This window comes from Bombus bifarius, unplaced genomic scaffold (genome assembly GCF_011952205.1).
Source record: "Bombus bifarius isolate JDL3187 unplaced genomic scaffold, Bbif_JDL3187 scf7180000008169, whole genome shotgun sequence".
Lineage (NCBI taxonomy): Eukaryota > Metazoa > Arthropoda > Insecta > Hymenoptera > Apidae > Bombus > Bombus bifarius.
In genome coordinates, this window is record NW_022884490.1 from 819,863 (window position 1) to 837,232 (window position 17,370).

Here is a 17,370-nt window from a genome sequence, read left to right on the forward strand (position 1 = left end):
GTGTACCTGTTATTACTAAACTTCCTGCGCGCGTGCGCAAATGAGGAAGTATTCGAATGTTGCAATTATAGTCATATAAAATATAAACGGTCTTATACGACTGTGGTCACACGATCATAATTGTAATATTCTAAATCATAGAATACAAATATATCTTTTGACGTAAAAGTGCAATTGTTTTATTAACGGCGGTAATCATGATATAAAATATAATTTGACAATTTTATGTTAAATGAAACAACATTCAAAACTATATTTTTGTAAAATTCATTAAAACAATTTAATGTATTCAAATTGTACTTTTTTTTATATGCGCATTTTATTGTATATAAGTAATACATCTTTTTTCTAATATTAATTATATTATAAAATATGAAATAAATAAAATACGAAATTCATATAAGAGAAATATAAATTGTAACTTTCAGCATACTACTGGGTCAGTTTGTACAGTCTTACTATCTACTTCAGTTTCCTTATTTAGGGTGCAATACTTATTTGCAATATTAACTATTTCTCGCAAGGTAGTATTTTCTTCTTTTAAAGTACTATATACCTCTTTCTCTTTCATTTCATTTTCTTCGTCCAAAGCAACTGCAGTTTTCATTACTGCTGCCATTTCATTAATCTTTTCTGCTTGATTAGTAATTATCTGTAATTTCATAGAAGAATCATTCATAAGTATTAATAAACTACATAAAAAGAATTTTAATAGAATTAATGAACTTGAATTTCATACATTTAGTATGATGACTTTTGATCAGTAATAATAAATTTTAATTATTAAATATTAAAATTTTAACGTATTCTATATAATAAAAAACATTCATTTTGATACAATAATGTAATACATAATTGTATGTATAATGTTTATGCTTACGTTGGCATATTTCGCATTATGTAATGTAGAAAGATCTGTTTTGCAGAGACGCAATAAAGATGCTGTCTGTTGCCTGTATTTAGACATAATTAATTCAAGAGCATGGTGATGGTCTTCTAATGCCTTTTTCAATTCCTTATTTTCAGCTTGTAATTCTTGCAAGTGCTTGATTTCTCTCTGTATTCCCGAGATTAACTGTATATGTGGCCTCTGTTTTGCTTCAGTGTTAAGGATCTCTACTTCTTCTTGATACTGTAAATGCATTAAAAAAAGTATAAAAGATGAACTTTATATAGTTTTATAATAAAGAATCGTGTTAAAAATCTAAAAGAATAAGTTTTCACTTTATTATACTTTGATATCTTTTATTTTACTTATGTATGTCTGTGAATTTTTTGATTAAATTGTTATATTATATAAATAAATTGTTTACCTGCTTCATATTAGCAATTTGACCACAAACTGATTCTATTTCGCTTATTAAATTATCTGCTGTATTTTCATGATCTGATATTCTAATCACTAATTTTTTAGCATCCAATATGATTTGTTGAAAAGTTAATGACATCTGTAAATATATGTAAGCATATAACATATAAACATATTATATAAATATAAGCTTTTAACAAATTAGTTACCAAAAAATTATATTGTTTTATTAAACATACATACACATTTATTAGATATTATCAACTATTAAGATATATATACATATATTTAGTATATATATAAATATATTTATTTTCTTTGAATATATTCTTCACATTTTTCTTTTTATGTATTTTGTATATATTTATATCAAAATATGTTTATTGAAGTTTATATATAGCTTTTATATTACCATGTTTCAGATTGTTATTGATCAATTCAAATTATTTATAAAAGGGTTTATATCTTTTCTTAATATTCTATATAAATATAACATTAAAATAATTTCGTAGTAGTATAATTTTCGTTAAGAATTAATATGTTTGTACATAACCTCTATGCAATGCTGTAGTAGTCTATTTAAATGGCTTTAATATCATACTTATTAGTTTTAATGAGCACAGTGTCTTATAAACGTATTTGTAAACATTTTTGTAAAAAAGATAGTTAAAACTCGACTACTATAAAATAGGTTATACTTACATCCAAGCTGAGATATACATTTTATGATAATTTAAAAAAATATATTTTTTCATTTACCTCTTAACGATAAAAATCTTTATACTACAAATTTTAAAAGAATTTATTTATTAATTCATCCAATTTTAATTGTGTAATTGATGAATAAGATCAACGTCACATGAAAATATCTCGTTCCTTATTCCTCAGTTGTATGGCAGGTTTGTTTATTTTCTATCACTTCCGTAAGATCATTGGTCTACCAATCATTGACTGACCGTAGAAATTGTTACATGTCATAATTTCTTACATATGCAGTTAACGTTATATATAACGGTATATAAGCTAGTATAAGTTATAAGTTTTTGTTTTCCATAAATTATTTCTTTTTTTAAGCATTTGTATCGATCATAATGATTTTTTTAATGAAATGCATAAGTAACGTATTAGATAAATTTTTTTGTTAAAAATCTGCTACAAACAGGGTAAGAAAGATTTGCACAATTTACATATCAACATTCTTTGTTTTTTTTATTTCTATGTAACTAACTGTTATAAATTGTTAGTTATATATTATCTAGATTATAATGTAGTCATTATTCTACATCATTTTTTACGAAGATTATTATCTATTGTTAATAGTTATTTATTTTCGTAAAATAAAATGTTCAATTAGAAATTCTTTATATAAATTTTTTCTTTTTAAAATGTACATACAAACAATAACTTATATATAAATAAATTTTTTTAATCATTTAATTGTTTTGATAACAATTATTTTATTTAAATACTATAAATATAGAACCACATTACATTTAAATATACATTTATATTTTTGTTGGCAAGTACCAAATATTAAAGAATGTTTTATGTGTCATGATATAAATACTGTTATTCTACACTATATTCATACATATATATGAAAAGAATTTTATAAAATTTTGTTCGTTTATAAAGAATTGTTTAAATCAAAAAGTAGAAAAAAAGTTATTCATGTGTATTATTTTAATGTATAATAAAATAATCACAACTACCTCAATAAAAATAATCACAACTACTTTAGCTTCGAGCCAGACATTCATGTATATTATATACATATATTATAAATACTGATGTAACTGTTAGTAAATTTAATTTGTTTCATACTACAAATTATCTATTTCCATTGCTGGATTATCATAAGATCTCTTTGATTCTTCATCACTTCTTTCTGCCCAACTTTGTTTTTCACCAGATGCGTATAAACCATATATCACAGCTCCTATCAAATAAACTGCACCAGCAATAATAAAAACTATCCTCCATTCTGCAGCACTCTATGAAATATGTTCCAATCTCATTAGTTTTTTTAACATCCGTTAATTACTAATTAATAATTATTAATTGATTTTATAGTGTTATAGCTAATGGTAAGTATGATTTAACACAAAGTTATATAAATATATTATGATTTAAACCTACTTTATTTTGGACAATATATCCAGTAATAATAGGGCTCACAACTCCAGGTAAGGTAGCAACAGTATTTCCTATTCCCATAAGCACACTGGCATGCTTAGGAGCAATATCCAAATGATTTACTCTATAAAAGAATATTTATATAATGTGATAATATATTTTATAGAGTTAAATATAGAGTTAATGTATTTATAAAATGAGATATGTAATTAATGAATTCTTAAAGTAAAATCATAATTTATATAAGATACATAATTCAATTCATTCAACTTGTTATATTATATGGTATTGTAAATAAATAAATCCTCAGTTTTCCTGGCATATATATGTATCGTATGATATGTATATACTATATCGTATTTTATATTCGGAATTCGAAAAAAATTACCCAAAGCCGGACCAAGCAAAGCCACCAAGGCCAACTGCTATAGTGATACAAATAACCACCCCCGTTGGCGTTAAGATAAAACCTGTACAAGTCATGAATATCGTTTGAAATACAAAAGCTCCGCAATTAAATAACTTACGCACCTGAAATAAAATAAATACTTTAATCGTGAGATTTTTCTTGTATTTCATATTTGTATTACGTGACCCTTGAAAAAGTACTCGAAAACAATATATTAAAATTAATAAAATATAAATAGTGTGTTAATTAAATATTTTATTTTGAAATGTTTTTGAGGGAAGGGGGGACTGGAAACAAGATAAAAAATACGTTTGTTTGAAATAAAAATTATTTATAAGTATTTAATAACAGACCTGCGTAGTCGATAGGATTTTCTCTGTTCTGAGATAATCTGCTAAGTGTCCAGAAAATTGAACAACGAGAGTCATAGCTAGATACGGTAGTGCAGATAAATATCCAGTTTTATCCAATTTGAAATCCAGTACATCTAAAAGCAAATTATATTTAGGACAGAGTATATAATTTATATTCATTAAATAAACGTTCAATTGATCGAACCATTCATAAATGTCGGTAACTGAGTAAGCATGGTGTAAAAACCCCAATTTTCGCTAAAATGAGCTGCAACGATTGCCCAAACTGGTGGAGATGTGAGCATAGCTTTCCATGGATGTGTAATTTTCTATATAAAAATATAATATAATATATATACATATAATATATAAATTTCTATATATTAAAAGAATTCTATAAATAAAATGTAAAAATATAACATTATGTATATATTAATAATAATGACACATAAAAATTTAGCAAAGCAAATTAACTAAAAAAAAGTTCTCGATAAAAAATTATTGACAATACGAAAATTATTGAAAATAGGGCGGTACAAAATGATACAATTTCTGAAAGTGAATTATCTAATTATTCAAATTTTTTAATCTTTCGAGGAAGTGTAAAAGAGCATAAAAACTGTTCTGTTATATCATGTTATTTCTTAACGCAATCTTACCTCTTCTTTATTCGCATTTCCAAGGCTACTTTTAATATATTCAAGTTCAGCTTCAGAAATAGATGTATCGTCCTCCGGTTTATCCTTCACGATTATCCACCAGTAAAAAAACCAAACAAGACCTGCTGCTCCAAAAACGTAAAAAACAGAAGCCCAGCCAAGGTGTTCAGCCATTAAACCGGCAACCGGCATAGCAAATACAGTTCCAAAGAAACTTCCGGAGAATGCAAGAGTCGCTAATTTTGATCTTTCCAATGGAGGTGCCCACTGTGCCCATATTGCATGTATGCAAGGATATGTTACACCCTAAATTCAAATGATTAGAAATTATTTAAGCAATCAAAACCTACAAGATAAAAAAAAATTTACTTAATTGAAAAATAGTTATTCCGAAAGTTTATTGTTATTTTGTCGTATTTTTACTATTTATTAAAACAGAATAACAGATACGAGTAATAAATAATATGCATAAATGAATGTATGATAGTGTATTTTGTACACATCTATAATAGTGAATTTGGATACGTATAACGTATGTGTAAAAATATTCGCTTTGTATACAGGGTGAGTCACGAGAAACCGGATTTCTGTATTTATCGGTTACTTGTCTCGACTAACCCTGCATATTGAGTGTGTTTTCTACTTGACATTCTATCTGCAAAATATACTTATTATGTCTCACTTTTTATCTTTGATATAAAATATGAGATTATTAGGAACTTAAAAAAGGATGAGAAATATGTTTTGGAAGATGTTAAACGGGTTATGTGACATTTTTATAAGTCAATATATATTTCCAACATTCCAGTATTATCTTATTTCTTTTTCTCTCCAATGAATGGAGTAAAAGGCTCCTAGTGCAAAATAAAAGATATTATTCTAAGAACAGGAGTGAAGGATTAATAAATGAAGTCATTCTTAAGAACAGATCATTATTTTTCAGGATCAATATGTTAAGTTAAAGTAAAGATTTAACTAATAATTTTAAAAAATGTTAATTAATACACAATTGAACGTATATATATATATTATTATTATGCGTACGTATTATTAAAAAGCAATAAACAAAATTTATCTAGATAAAAAGAATTTATTTATACTTAATATCATAATTTTAATATGGCTTACCTCGCAAATTCCTTCCACTATTCGCAAAGCAACCAAAATGTAAACGCTCATTCTGGCTAGGGGTGGTGTGATAATTGTAAGAAAAGCTGTAGTGGCGATTCCAATACCAAAAACTCTTTTTCCGCCAATACGTGCGCCAAGCCATCCTCCCAGTAATTGAGTACTTATGTATCCGTAGAAAAAGGAACTTAAAACCAGCCCTTGTGTTTTCGAATCCCAGTCGAATTCTTGTTCCTGTAAATGATACTCTGAATACATTTAAAAGTGATCAAAGTTAATGTATGATTCGTTTGTCTGGTGTAATAGTATATTTTTTTAAGCTTCTAAATATCAAACAGTAAATAGTCACTGTTGTATTTATCTTTTATAGATACTAATAGTTTTTAACATGTTGAACTTTTCGCTTGATTTTAGTTTATTTTTAATTAAAAGAAAAAATACGAGTTTACAGAAAAAAATACAAAGTTTACGAGAAAAAATACAAATCAAACTAAATTTTTATATTAATGTAGCGTTAAACGGAGATCTTAAATGCACGAGTTTCTGAGTACGCATTATATAAAAAGAGCAATAAAACAGAATTATATATTTACAAATCCTCTTTGATATACCTATTATGATAAAGATAATGCGTGCATAATCATGTCAGATAATTATTTCACAACTGATAAAAAATATTCTTTGTACTAATCTTACGCATTGACATATCATCACTAAAGTCATATTGTAAATCTATTAATATAACTTATCGCAACCATTGTTTCATTTGAATTTCGTGCTATTTATCGACAAATTTTTACTGATATTTTTTTTATTTACATAATATTCGCATATGTACACCTACATTTAAGTATGCAAATTAAAAACGAAGTTAAATATTCTAAAAATGAATAGGATTAGAATTAACGACTTAGAATTTAATCACTTACAAAATATTCGGTTCCATTTTTATCGATTTTGTGAACCTTCGCGGTCATTGCGACAATGGCTACGCTTAAATTTACACGAAGAATGTAGGACGTAAAAAATCCAAAAAATGCTAATACTCCAACTACGTATCGTCTTTTTTTCCAAAACTTCCAGGATGGTATGAGTTCATCTTCGTATTTGACGCTAGAAAATTGCCAGTGTTATAAATTCTAACATTTTGCATTTCGAAAGTACAATTTCTATAATTTCTTAAACAGTTAACGATCTTTAAACAATGACATACAACTAAGGAGATGATTTTGTAAAATTGTTAGCAATCCCATGAGAAATAAATAAACATAATGTTCAACGCAAAAATATGCGTAAAAAGTCATCAATTATGATGGAATGGAGCAATCAGATGGAAAGCTGCAATACTCACGTTCCGTATTCTGTATCCTTGACAGACTCAACCGAGGATTTCTTTCTCTCCATCGTTTCCTGAAAGGTTACCGATTTCAAATGCAGTTTATTGTCAGAGAAGCTTGGTTTACAGAACTATAAAACAATTATAAAACGTATCCCTCTTTACATATTTACAATGAGATAATGGGTTAAAATCTAACTCGAAATTTATTACATTTTTCCAACGAAGATAATTAATACTTTAATGGCACTTTTAAGTATTCATTATAACTTCTTATTGTTACTTCTTTCAAACTATGTAGATATTATTGAAAATTTAAATTAATTATTTCTGATACTGAAACACGTAACATAATAAACTATTGGTATACTCGAAAAATATCTGCAAAATAATAGGATTAAACATAAGATTAAAAAATACTTTAGGACATTATAAGCTATAGATATTTGCTTGAAAATTATTTTTAATTTAAGAATGGCACAAATTATGTAAATTTTTCAACAAACTATCTATCTAGCTTCTTGTGAATTATATTAATTTGGAACGAATGATGCACGAAAAGTAATAAATATAGCATCGTAAAACAGTTTTTTAAAAGGAGATTTAACTTAAAATAATTTTTAGCATATTATGAACATGTTCATCACTTTTAAAAATGGTAAGTTTTATGATGTGCTACAACTAGAATAATACATACAATTATATAAACAAATATACATAAGTACCAATATCGAGGAAGAATTTCGCTAACAGCAGTGACCTAGTAATATTTCGAAAGTAGAAAGTTCCGTATCTTAGCAGACAGTTATATACATTATAAATATATATACACAGAACAATACAATCAACTTATGCTGTTTCAGAAATGTAACAAAGCGATGATATTCAAATCTTTAATGAAATAGTGATTTCAAAGTTATTTTTTCTTTCCATTCTACAGAAGGTAACACAGGCTACGTTGCAACCTTTCAGTGCAGTGCATTTTAATATACCGCGATTAAAGATATTTTCCAACTCTCTTGTACAATTCAACAAATTGTTGTGTATTACGATACCTGATCCGAATATAAAATTAATCTTTCAAGCACATCAGTATCCATAGGCATTCTATTGACATATTCCCAAGGCATTTCGCCGTATGTATCGCGACAACCTGTTACGCAAAGCAACAGTTGTGACACACGTGCACCTCTTGAACACGTTTAATGGTGTTAGTTTGACGTTTCGATTATATTCACGATAAAAATATATGGTTTTTTATTACCAACCTGCGTATTCACAATTCAACTGAAGCCACTTCCTGTTCTGTTATTTAACAAAAACAGATCCATCGAGATCTGCCGATAACAAAGAATAGCTTGAGAATTGTTCCAGATGATATTTATAGTAACTGTGTTCGACACATATCGCGATTTTCTAAGAAACTTAAAGGTGATTCTTTTTGTTTTTATTACGATTAATATATTTTTAGAATCGACTATAACATACTTTAGTGTCACTGTGATTTTAGTATCTTGATCTAAGTTCGATCATATTAATTTAATTTACTAATTTTTACGCTATATCTAAATATACTCGTTATTCCCGCACAACAGATGTCTTTGCGTTTGCACTAAAATACACGAGTTATCCATAAACGGTAAAGACTTTTAATCCTAGCGGTGTCAATGAGGTGTGCTCGCGATCGTGTCTGAAATGATTATCATGATCCGAACGATAGGACTACTCTTTCAACTGAACGTTTGGAGATTATTGATCGCATGTCGCGTCACTTTCATTTTGTACGTTCTGCTTCAAAGTTTTATGGAACCGCTGCATATGCGTTCAGATAAAATTTGATAAAGAAGGAACAATTAAACGTGTACGTAAAAAGATAATTTACCTATTATTCGAAAGTTTAATCGTCCATAACGCCGAATATAGATAGCTTCTATTTGATTCGTTTGTCTAATGAATTTTTCTTGTGTCATTCAGAATGTACGTAACAAAATTTAAGAAAAATTTAAGAGCGATGTATTTTTGTGGAATCAGTGTTGTTCATTAAATAGCACGTACCGTTGCTTTCGAGGATTTTTTGCCATTTATCGGACAGCTTCGTGATCGCTTGTTCGATAATTTTTTTTTTTTTCATGTATTTCTTTCAACCTTAATTCAAATGAATTCGATTGAATCTATTAATTTTGCAATAAGGCATATGTGTAATTCGAGTATTAAATTCACTGCCTACGTCTTACTATACATTTTATTATATATCTTCCATCGGTATTATAATATCTATCAAACTGAAAGTGACAAGAATTCACACTTGTTAACTTCTGGATCAAGTGAAAGTAAAGAGCTGTAAGTTTAGAAATGCTGCGGTTGTGGATCACATACTAGTTGCATATTGGATCGCGCATACTGGATCATAGATTCGATTTACAGGATATTCCTCTTGTGCAATTGGAACTAATTGTAAGTAGTCAAACCTATTGAGAATGCCTGCTTTTGCATACATTTACACGTTTACATTAATCTCGTATTACGTTCGCCATAGTTTTTGTTATACATCAGATCTGATTGCTCTTCAGATTAGTTGATTTGTTAAGCTACTTATTGTACAATTGAAATATAGACGAATGAAAGGAATGGAATTTTTGTTTCAAATTTGTTATGTATTTTATTATAAATTACTTAAAGTTTAATTTGTTATTTCGCAATGCACATGTTTATAGTTATTTAATTTAATTTTGTATTAAATTCAGGTAATTTCGCTATACAACAAAAAACAGACAAGAACAAATTTTAAAGAAACTTTTAAGGATTTATAACGAAAAATATATATACAAATGTAAATATAAAAGTGATGAAAAGAAATCAATTATACCCATCGCATTACATTAGAATCCTATTTGAATACTAGAGTTCATTACACGATGATTACTGCAATTATATAATATAATTGTGTCCTCCGAGCAATTTATCTCGTAATATCCTCAACATCGCGAAAAATAGAAGAACAAAAAACTTCATGAATTATGAACTATAATGAGTCATATTGCACGTATTTCCAAGTCGAGTTGCTATACAAAGGTACTATACAAATGATTATGTACCGTGGTATACCTAATAACTGATCATTGTTAGATTATTCATTTACAGATGCAAATTTTCATATCGCTGATGCTGATAAATTATGAATGATACGAATAACATGATCTTTTTAAAGCATTATTTCAAAAAAAGTAATGTATGTATTTCTCTAAATAAATAAGATAACGATATACAAGGCAATTAAAATTTGTTAAGCATATTGTGCAATAATGTATCAGAAGCACAATATTTATTAATAATTTTAATATAGTAATGTACAACTATAATTTTTATTATTGCGTAAGAGAACTAAATACGATTCATGATTTTCCACAACGAAAATCGTTATATTTATCTTGGAAAATAATTATTCATACAAAGATTTATATACGTATAAGATCTGTTACAATACCTGTAGAAAGTCTCAAGGAAATCCAGTTTACGAAAGGTAACAACGCTACGATAGACTTTATTATTAAAAAAAACCATCGTGGTATTTGATCAAAGGTATTCGATCTAAAATCGGTTATATCGATCTTAACGGAATAAAATTTATGCACAAAATTTAATTCGGTAGTCATGCTTAAAGACTTATTTGTAGCTTATGTAATTTATTTGATTTTATCATATATTAATTTTAATTTAGAGTAGTATATAAATAAATAATTTTATTTAATATTTCTTCATTACTTGTTAGTTATTGAAAAAACAAATAAATTTATGATAACCTTTTAAATATGCTGCATTAGATTTGTAAGTAACTATACATGTTTAAACTATAAAGAACTCTTATTAAAGGTCAATTTAATTTGACCTACTTTTACAACTAGAAAATCTTGAACAAATACAATTGGTTCGTGTTATCGAATTTCAGATTCTAATTTACAGTAAGTTATGTGTAATATCAAAGATTTCCTCTTCTGGTAATATGTATCTTAAAAATTGTACATAACAATAATTATTTCAACATTTTTAAATTAATGTATTACATACGTTATAAATATGTTACATATTTATATTAGTATTATAATTCTCTTATAATAATGAAATTAAAAATTTATTATCTTATGTTCTATCTTTATTATTTACTTACAATTTTTAATCCTTGCAATCAAATTCATCAATGTCACAAAAGCTTTAGTTACCACTTATTCACAAATTTACAACCGAAAAGTAAAGAAACTAGATCACTATATAATACTATTGTCACAAAAAAATACGAAATATGTTTATTACATTATTCAAAGGCCAATAGGAAAACCTGTAAAAGTTGCACGTTAAATACCACCGATCGAAATAAACAGAAACGTTAAGTGGGTAAGTAGTCAACTGTACAGGTAGAAGTTGATCATACAAGAGACTGGAAATTTGATCTGTCATGCACCAATCAGAGTATTCCATTGCACTTGTGATAGTCCGAATATTATGCAATGTCAATGCGTGTAATAATTCGTAAATATTTCCGGTTGATTGTATTATCGTCGTTGACATTCGATACCTTGTATTATTTCACAAATGTAAAATATTTCGTGCAAATACATTACTTTACTTACTAACTACTGTGTTATACAAGAATACGTGCGTATACTTATACTTTTCATTATATCTTCATAAAATTATCGATGCTTTATAATTTATATTAAATAAACAGTGAAAGTTTATTATAATAATATGGATAAGTAAAAATAGTTTCAATGAGATCGTGTTTAAATAAATTTTTATAAAAAAGATTTCAGATATTGATAACATTTTCATTATGCTGTAGTAAGGAATATAAATCAATGGACAAATTTTTAGTTAATAAAAAATAAAATTTCTTTGTTTATTCTTTATTTATTCTAATCTCTATTTATTTAATTTAAATAAATTTATACAATGTAGTATTACAAATGAGTATATTTATATGAGTGTGTAATAAAAGAAGCATTTTTATTTCTGTTAACTTTACTAACTTTGGTAAGTAGGTAGTTAGATCATTGACTTGGATTCACAGACGAGGTAAGTATGTGAGAGTATATATATACTTCGTATGAGAATGTATGCCATCTAGCGTAAAGAAGGAGTATTCAAAATATATATTTTTGCGAAGTGGAATGAAAAAGATGTCAGATACAGGGAATTACTATGTGCTTGCTTGGACGTAAAGAGCATATTTCATATCTTATTATTTTGGAAACGAAATATTTTGCATCAAAATAAAGTTTTATATATATTATTTATACATTATACAATATTAAAATTCAAGCTGTTCTCGGTTATTGCACTAACCTCGAGATCTTTGTTAATCAGCTGTGTTGCTGATATGATATTATTGACATTCTATTAAAGTTAATACTAGTACATACTATATTTGTTAGTTGCAAAAGCAATGAATTCTTCGCTCAATGAGCAATGACGAATGCTGGTTTACCAAGTTGAAGGTGGTTGTACTATGCATTGTATGTAGAATGTCATTCTTTGACAAATATTTAACCTTATTGCAATTGCTTCTTTTTTTCTTGTAGAAAAAAGCTGTACTTTCTCTTTTGTATAATTATAGAGTAACAAAACATTTTATCTTTATGATACATTGAAGAATTTTAAGTGACATAGATAGTATTTGCGAATACTGTGAGAATGGACAGCCTTTTCACACAAAATATTTCAGACGAACCAGAGGATATACCACAAACAGATGAACCAGTATGGATTCTTGGGAAAAAATATAATGCCATAAGAGGTCTAATACACAGTTACAGTAAAGAGATCTATAATAAATTAGATATGTAAGATCTTAAATTTCAGAACTGGACATAATTCGTAGGGATATAAGATCCAAGTTATGGTTTACTTACCGAAAAAATTTTGTGCCTATTGGCGGTTACAATTCTACATTTACATCCGACAAAGGTTGGGGTTGTATGTTAAGATGTGGTCAAATGGTTCTTGGTCAAGCTTTAATTATATTACATTTAGGTAACTGTTAATTTGAATCTAATAATTTTATTACTTTACGTTTAATGTTCTTATAACAATTTTAAATACTTAGTTGTTCATAATTGCATCAATAAAATCTATCAATTAAATCATTTTGTAACATAATAATGGTTCCTAAAATAAAATATTGATAATTATAGTTATATAAATTGTAAATATTTAATTTTTAAATGTTAAAAAATTAAAAATAGGTAGAGATTGGCAATGGACTGCAGAAACTAGAAACAGTACGTACCTGAAAATTCTAGAACGTTTTGAAGACAAACGAACTGCTGCTTTCTCTATTCATCAAATTGCATCAATGGGAGCATCAGAAGGAAAAGAAGTTGGACAATGGTTTGGACCCAACACAATAGCACAAGTATTAAAGTACATATTTATTATATTTTAAATATTTCTAATATAAGATTTGATATTTTATCAAATTTCAATTTTTAGAAAATTAGTTGTGTTTGATGAATGGAGTTCAATTACAATACACGTTGCTTTGGATAATACATTAATAGTTAATGACATTTGTAAGTAATCAAAACTCTTCATTTTAATATGTCTATTATTTAATAAATTTTAATAAATTTTTAAACATTAAACTGTATCATATAATTAAACATTTATAGTAAAGCAATGTAGAGTAGAAGGAGGAACAACAGTGGAAGCTGATGGTGCTGTACCATTGAAAGCACCTAGCCAATGGAAACCTTTATTACTTTTAATACCTCTTCGCCTTGGATTAAGCGAGATTAATCCAATCTACATTAACGGTCTTAAAGTAATAAAGAAATCAATTCTTGCATGAATGGCTAAAATTGGAGTGAAATATGAATGAAGTTAAGGATAATATATTCATACCTATAATTTTTCAGACTTCATTCAAAATTCCACAATCTCTAGGAGTAATAGGAGGAAAACCTAATCTTGCACTATATTTCATAGGATGTGTTGGTATGTATACATATAAAAATAGAATTATCAAATTAAAAAAAGATACAATGAAAATGTACACAAATTACAATTTTGCATTTGCAGAAAATGAAGTAATTTATTTAGATCCTCATACAACACAAAGATCGGGTAGTGTTGGCAAAAAACTAGAAGAGGAAGAGATTGAAATGGATGCTACCTACCATTGTAAATCTTCTAGTCGTATACCTATTACGGGAATAGACCCTTCTGTAGCACTTGTTAGTATATAATTAATTTTTGTTTTTTAAAAATTAGTCAGAGAATTAAGCAATTTATAAAATAAAATATATTTTTATGAAGTAAAAGAATAACGTTCCATTTCAGTGTTTCTTTTGCGCAACTGAAAAGGACTTTAAATCTTTATGCAAATCTATTCAGGAAGAATTAATAACACCAGAAAAGCAACCTTTACTTGAATTATGTGCAGAAAGATTAGCACAATGGTCACCAGTTGAAGACATAGCTTCAGAAGCTACAGCAACTTCAACTTGTAAGTATTTTGAAGTTGATATAACATTAACAAAAAAAAAGGAAAATTTTACTAAAGGATTAAATAATTCGAAATTTCATTTATTGTAGTCCGTCTTAGTAATTCTTTGTTATAGTTGTAGATTTTGAACATATAGATCCACAATATGATACATCTGATGAAGACTTTGAATTACTTGGTTGACATTTAATCAGCAATTAACAAAATCTACGATATAAATAATGTATATATAACATCAAAAATGATCCATTCGTACATAAAATACAACCATTCATTCAATATCTACATATGACTTAAGCTAGTACTATTTCAAAGTACTAGTAATTGAATAATAAAATAATTTATATCAAATAATTAAAATACTGTATATATTACTTATAGTTACATTTTTTGGACATGAGTGATCTATTCACATTGTTAATATAATATAATTTTGATATAAACGAATTTTTCTGTAAAGAGTATATTCAAATCACAAATAAAAAGATATTTAATTTTACAAACAACACAGAATGTACTTACTTACTTTTTACACCAATGAAAAAAATTAATAATAATATGTATTAAGTCTCGTAAATAGTTAAATTATTTTAATAATTATGCGTTAAAAATAATTTAAGTACACAAACATACACATATTTGAAATAAATTAATTTTAAACATAAAGTATACTATGTGTAATATTTATTTATTTATTTATTCTCAAACTGTACAATAGAAAAAATTACTTATTAGTTGGACTTGATAAAAATATAAAAAATTAAGAACACTCATGTCCTTAAAATATTTTTGCCTTCTTTAACAGATAATGCATGTGATGATCTTAATATATAGTGATATGTCTCCAATGGCATGCAAAAGTTTTCAGTCAGATAGTTTTCACCACACATTACAACAGTGATATCTAAAAACTTTTAATTAATATTGGATCTTGGGTATATTGGATACTGACTGGAAATTTTTAAACATGCTAGCTTTACAATTTTTAGATAACTGTAACACACAATATAATAGTGTTTATTTGGCATATTGTTTTCTCTTATTTGCGATACACATGTATCTAATATTGCTTAAAAATTTTTTAGATGTCTATTTTGGTATATACTGTATACTAAAAGATCTACTTCGCCGGGAACTTTTGTATGCCATTGTATATCGTAAATTTACAAAAATGAACAAAAATCAAATTGAATATTTAAATATAAAAACTTGATTATAACTTTATACATTATTTATTTTAAAAATATGTTGGTAATTCATAAAGCTAAAATTTAAATCCAGGAATGTAAAAATTGTTTATTAACATAAGTATATGAAAGAAAAACAAACTGATTTTTATATTGATTTACATTATGTATGATTGCATTAATACATTTTCGATTTTATAGAATTTATAATATTACCTATGTTAATAATAAAAACTTTCACAATTTCAAAGTTATATAAAGTGCATAGGAACAATAGATAAAATTTTATCAAAAATATTCAATGATGTTTTATAGTTCGAAGTTATATACAATTAAAAATTTTATAAAATGACGAAAAATATTACTATTTCTACATATACTTAAACAAACTATTTTAATGTTATGTTATTCTATGTGGCTAATAGTTGAATTTGTATTCAAATAATAATGAGATTTATACTACAATCTAATATAAATATATCTACATTTTTATAGAATTGACTAAAAACATAAAAAAATGGCTAGTTTATAGCTTACTAACTACTTGTTACATCAAAAATATGAAAATTTAACATCATGTGATACCTAAATATGTATACACTTTCAAACATGGAATTAATTTTTAATGAATAAATATTTTGTAGTATAATATTTAAGATCAATTTTGGTCGCACTTTATAAACAGCAAAATGTATTTATTTGAACACTATAAAATTTTCTGTGCTTCAACTTTTATATAATAAAGTAAAGTATACAATTTAAAAATATCTAGTATATAATTTTGTATGTATTATATGAATAAAAAGAATTTTGGTAATATAAAATTTATACGTGTATATTGTAATTGTAACAGAACTCATAATTTCATTAATATTTTGTTAGAAATTGAAGATGATGATATATTATAATTTATCTCATATTAGATAATATGACGTTGTTATTAAGTTCCCAATAAAAACTTTTTGTTAACAACATTAAAAATTAGAACTAAATTTTATGTATTTATATTATACTTTTATTACTTATTACTTTCAATGTACAGAATTTTTTACATTTAAACGATCATTAGTCATTTAAGTATAAAGTGTTATATTAAATGTTAGTAGTTATTTTATGTAACATATCTAAATGTGATTTTTCAAATTACTCATTTACGAAATTCATTCATTCAGATTTATACAAAAATAAATATTATATGTTCACGTTTGTACTATGTTGTAACTTTATAGTATTGTATGTATATATATAGACCATTATTACAAAATGCATAAATAACATGCATAAGTATATATGAATTCTGTACTTGCTGTGAAATAGAAAAATAGATATTTCAGAGGATAAATTTAATAACA

General features: G+C 26.1%; 3 protein-coding genes across 11 annotated transcripts; 1 reads left to right on the forward strand and 2 right to left on the reverse strand.

The window, feature by feature from the left end:
• Positions 1 to 294: 294 nt before the first annotated feature.
• On the reverse strand, positions 295 to 2,288 carry LOC117209306 (FGFR1 oncogene partner 2 homolog). The gene is made up of 4 exons (XM_033451151.1): positions 2,069 to 2,288; positions 1,314 to 1,448; positions 881 to 1,132; positions 295 to 652 (listed from the first exon to the last, which is right to left on the reverse strand). Exons 2-4 carry the CDS (start codon positions 1,446 to 1,448, stop codon positions 425 to 427), a joined length of 615 nt encoding a protein of 204 aa, XP_033307042.1. The 5' UTR covers positions 2,069 to 2,288; the 3' UTR covers positions 295 to 424.
• A 720-nt stretch (positions 2,289 to 3,008) lies between these two features.
• LOC117209322 (vesicular glutamate transporter 1) lies at positions 3,009 to 11,716 on the reverse strand. 3 transcript variants are annotated; one of them, XM_033451233.1, is made up of 10 exons: positions 8,386 to 8,498; positions 7,346 to 7,404; positions 6,924 to 7,107; positions 5,995 to 6,228; positions 4,867 to 5,172; positions 4,413 to 4,536; positions 4,208 to 4,341; positions 3,834 to 3,976; positions 3,449 to 3,569; positions 3,009 to 3,303 (listed from the first exon to the last, which is right to left on the reverse strand). In XM_033451233.1, exons 1-10 carry the CDS (start codon positions 8,458 to 8,460, stop codon positions 3,133 to 3,135), a joined length of 1,551 nt encoding a protein of 516 aa, XP_033307124.1. In that variant the 5' UTR covers positions 8,461 to 8,498; the 3' UTR covers positions 3,009 to 3,132. The 3 variants fall into 3 exon arrangements, with proteins under 3 accessions (XP_033307124.1, XP_033307126.1, XP_033307125.1); XM_033451235.1 differs by lacking the exon at positions 8,386 to 8,498 and adding an exon at positions 11,496 to 11,716 and having other exon boundaries at positions 3,010 to 3,303; XM_033451234.1 differs by lacking the exon at positions 8,386 to 8,498 and adding an exon at positions 8,599 to 9,447 and having other exon boundaries at positions 3,010 to 3,303.
• A 539-nt stretch (positions 11,717 to 12,255) lies between these two features.
• On the forward strand, positions 12,256 to 16,301 carry LOC117209325 (cysteine protease ATG4B). 7 transcript variants are annotated; one of them, XM_033451245.1, is made up of 10 exons: positions 12,256 to 12,840; positions 13,050 to 13,121; positions 13,187 to 13,357; positions 13,570 to 13,747; positions 13,817 to 13,896; positions 13,996 to 14,147; positions 14,242 to 14,320; positions 14,405 to 14,559; positions 14,666 to 14,831; positions 15,917 to 16,301. In XM_033451245.1, exons 1-10 carry the CDS (start codon positions 12,801 to 12,803, stop codon positions 16,042 to 16,044), a joined length of 1,221 nt encoding a protein of 406 aa, XP_033307136.1. In that variant the 5' UTR covers positions 12,256 to 12,800; the 3' UTR covers positions 16,045 to 16,301. The 7 variants fall into 7 exon arrangements, with proteins under 7 accessions (XP_033307136.1, XP_033307139.1, XP_033307138.1 ...); XM_033451248.1 differs by having other exon boundaries at positions 12,257 to 12,822; XM_033451247.1 differs by having other exon boundaries at positions 12,260 to 12,840; positions 12,907 to 13,121.
• The last annotated feature ends 1,069 nt before the right edge of the window (positions 16,302 to 17,370 follow it).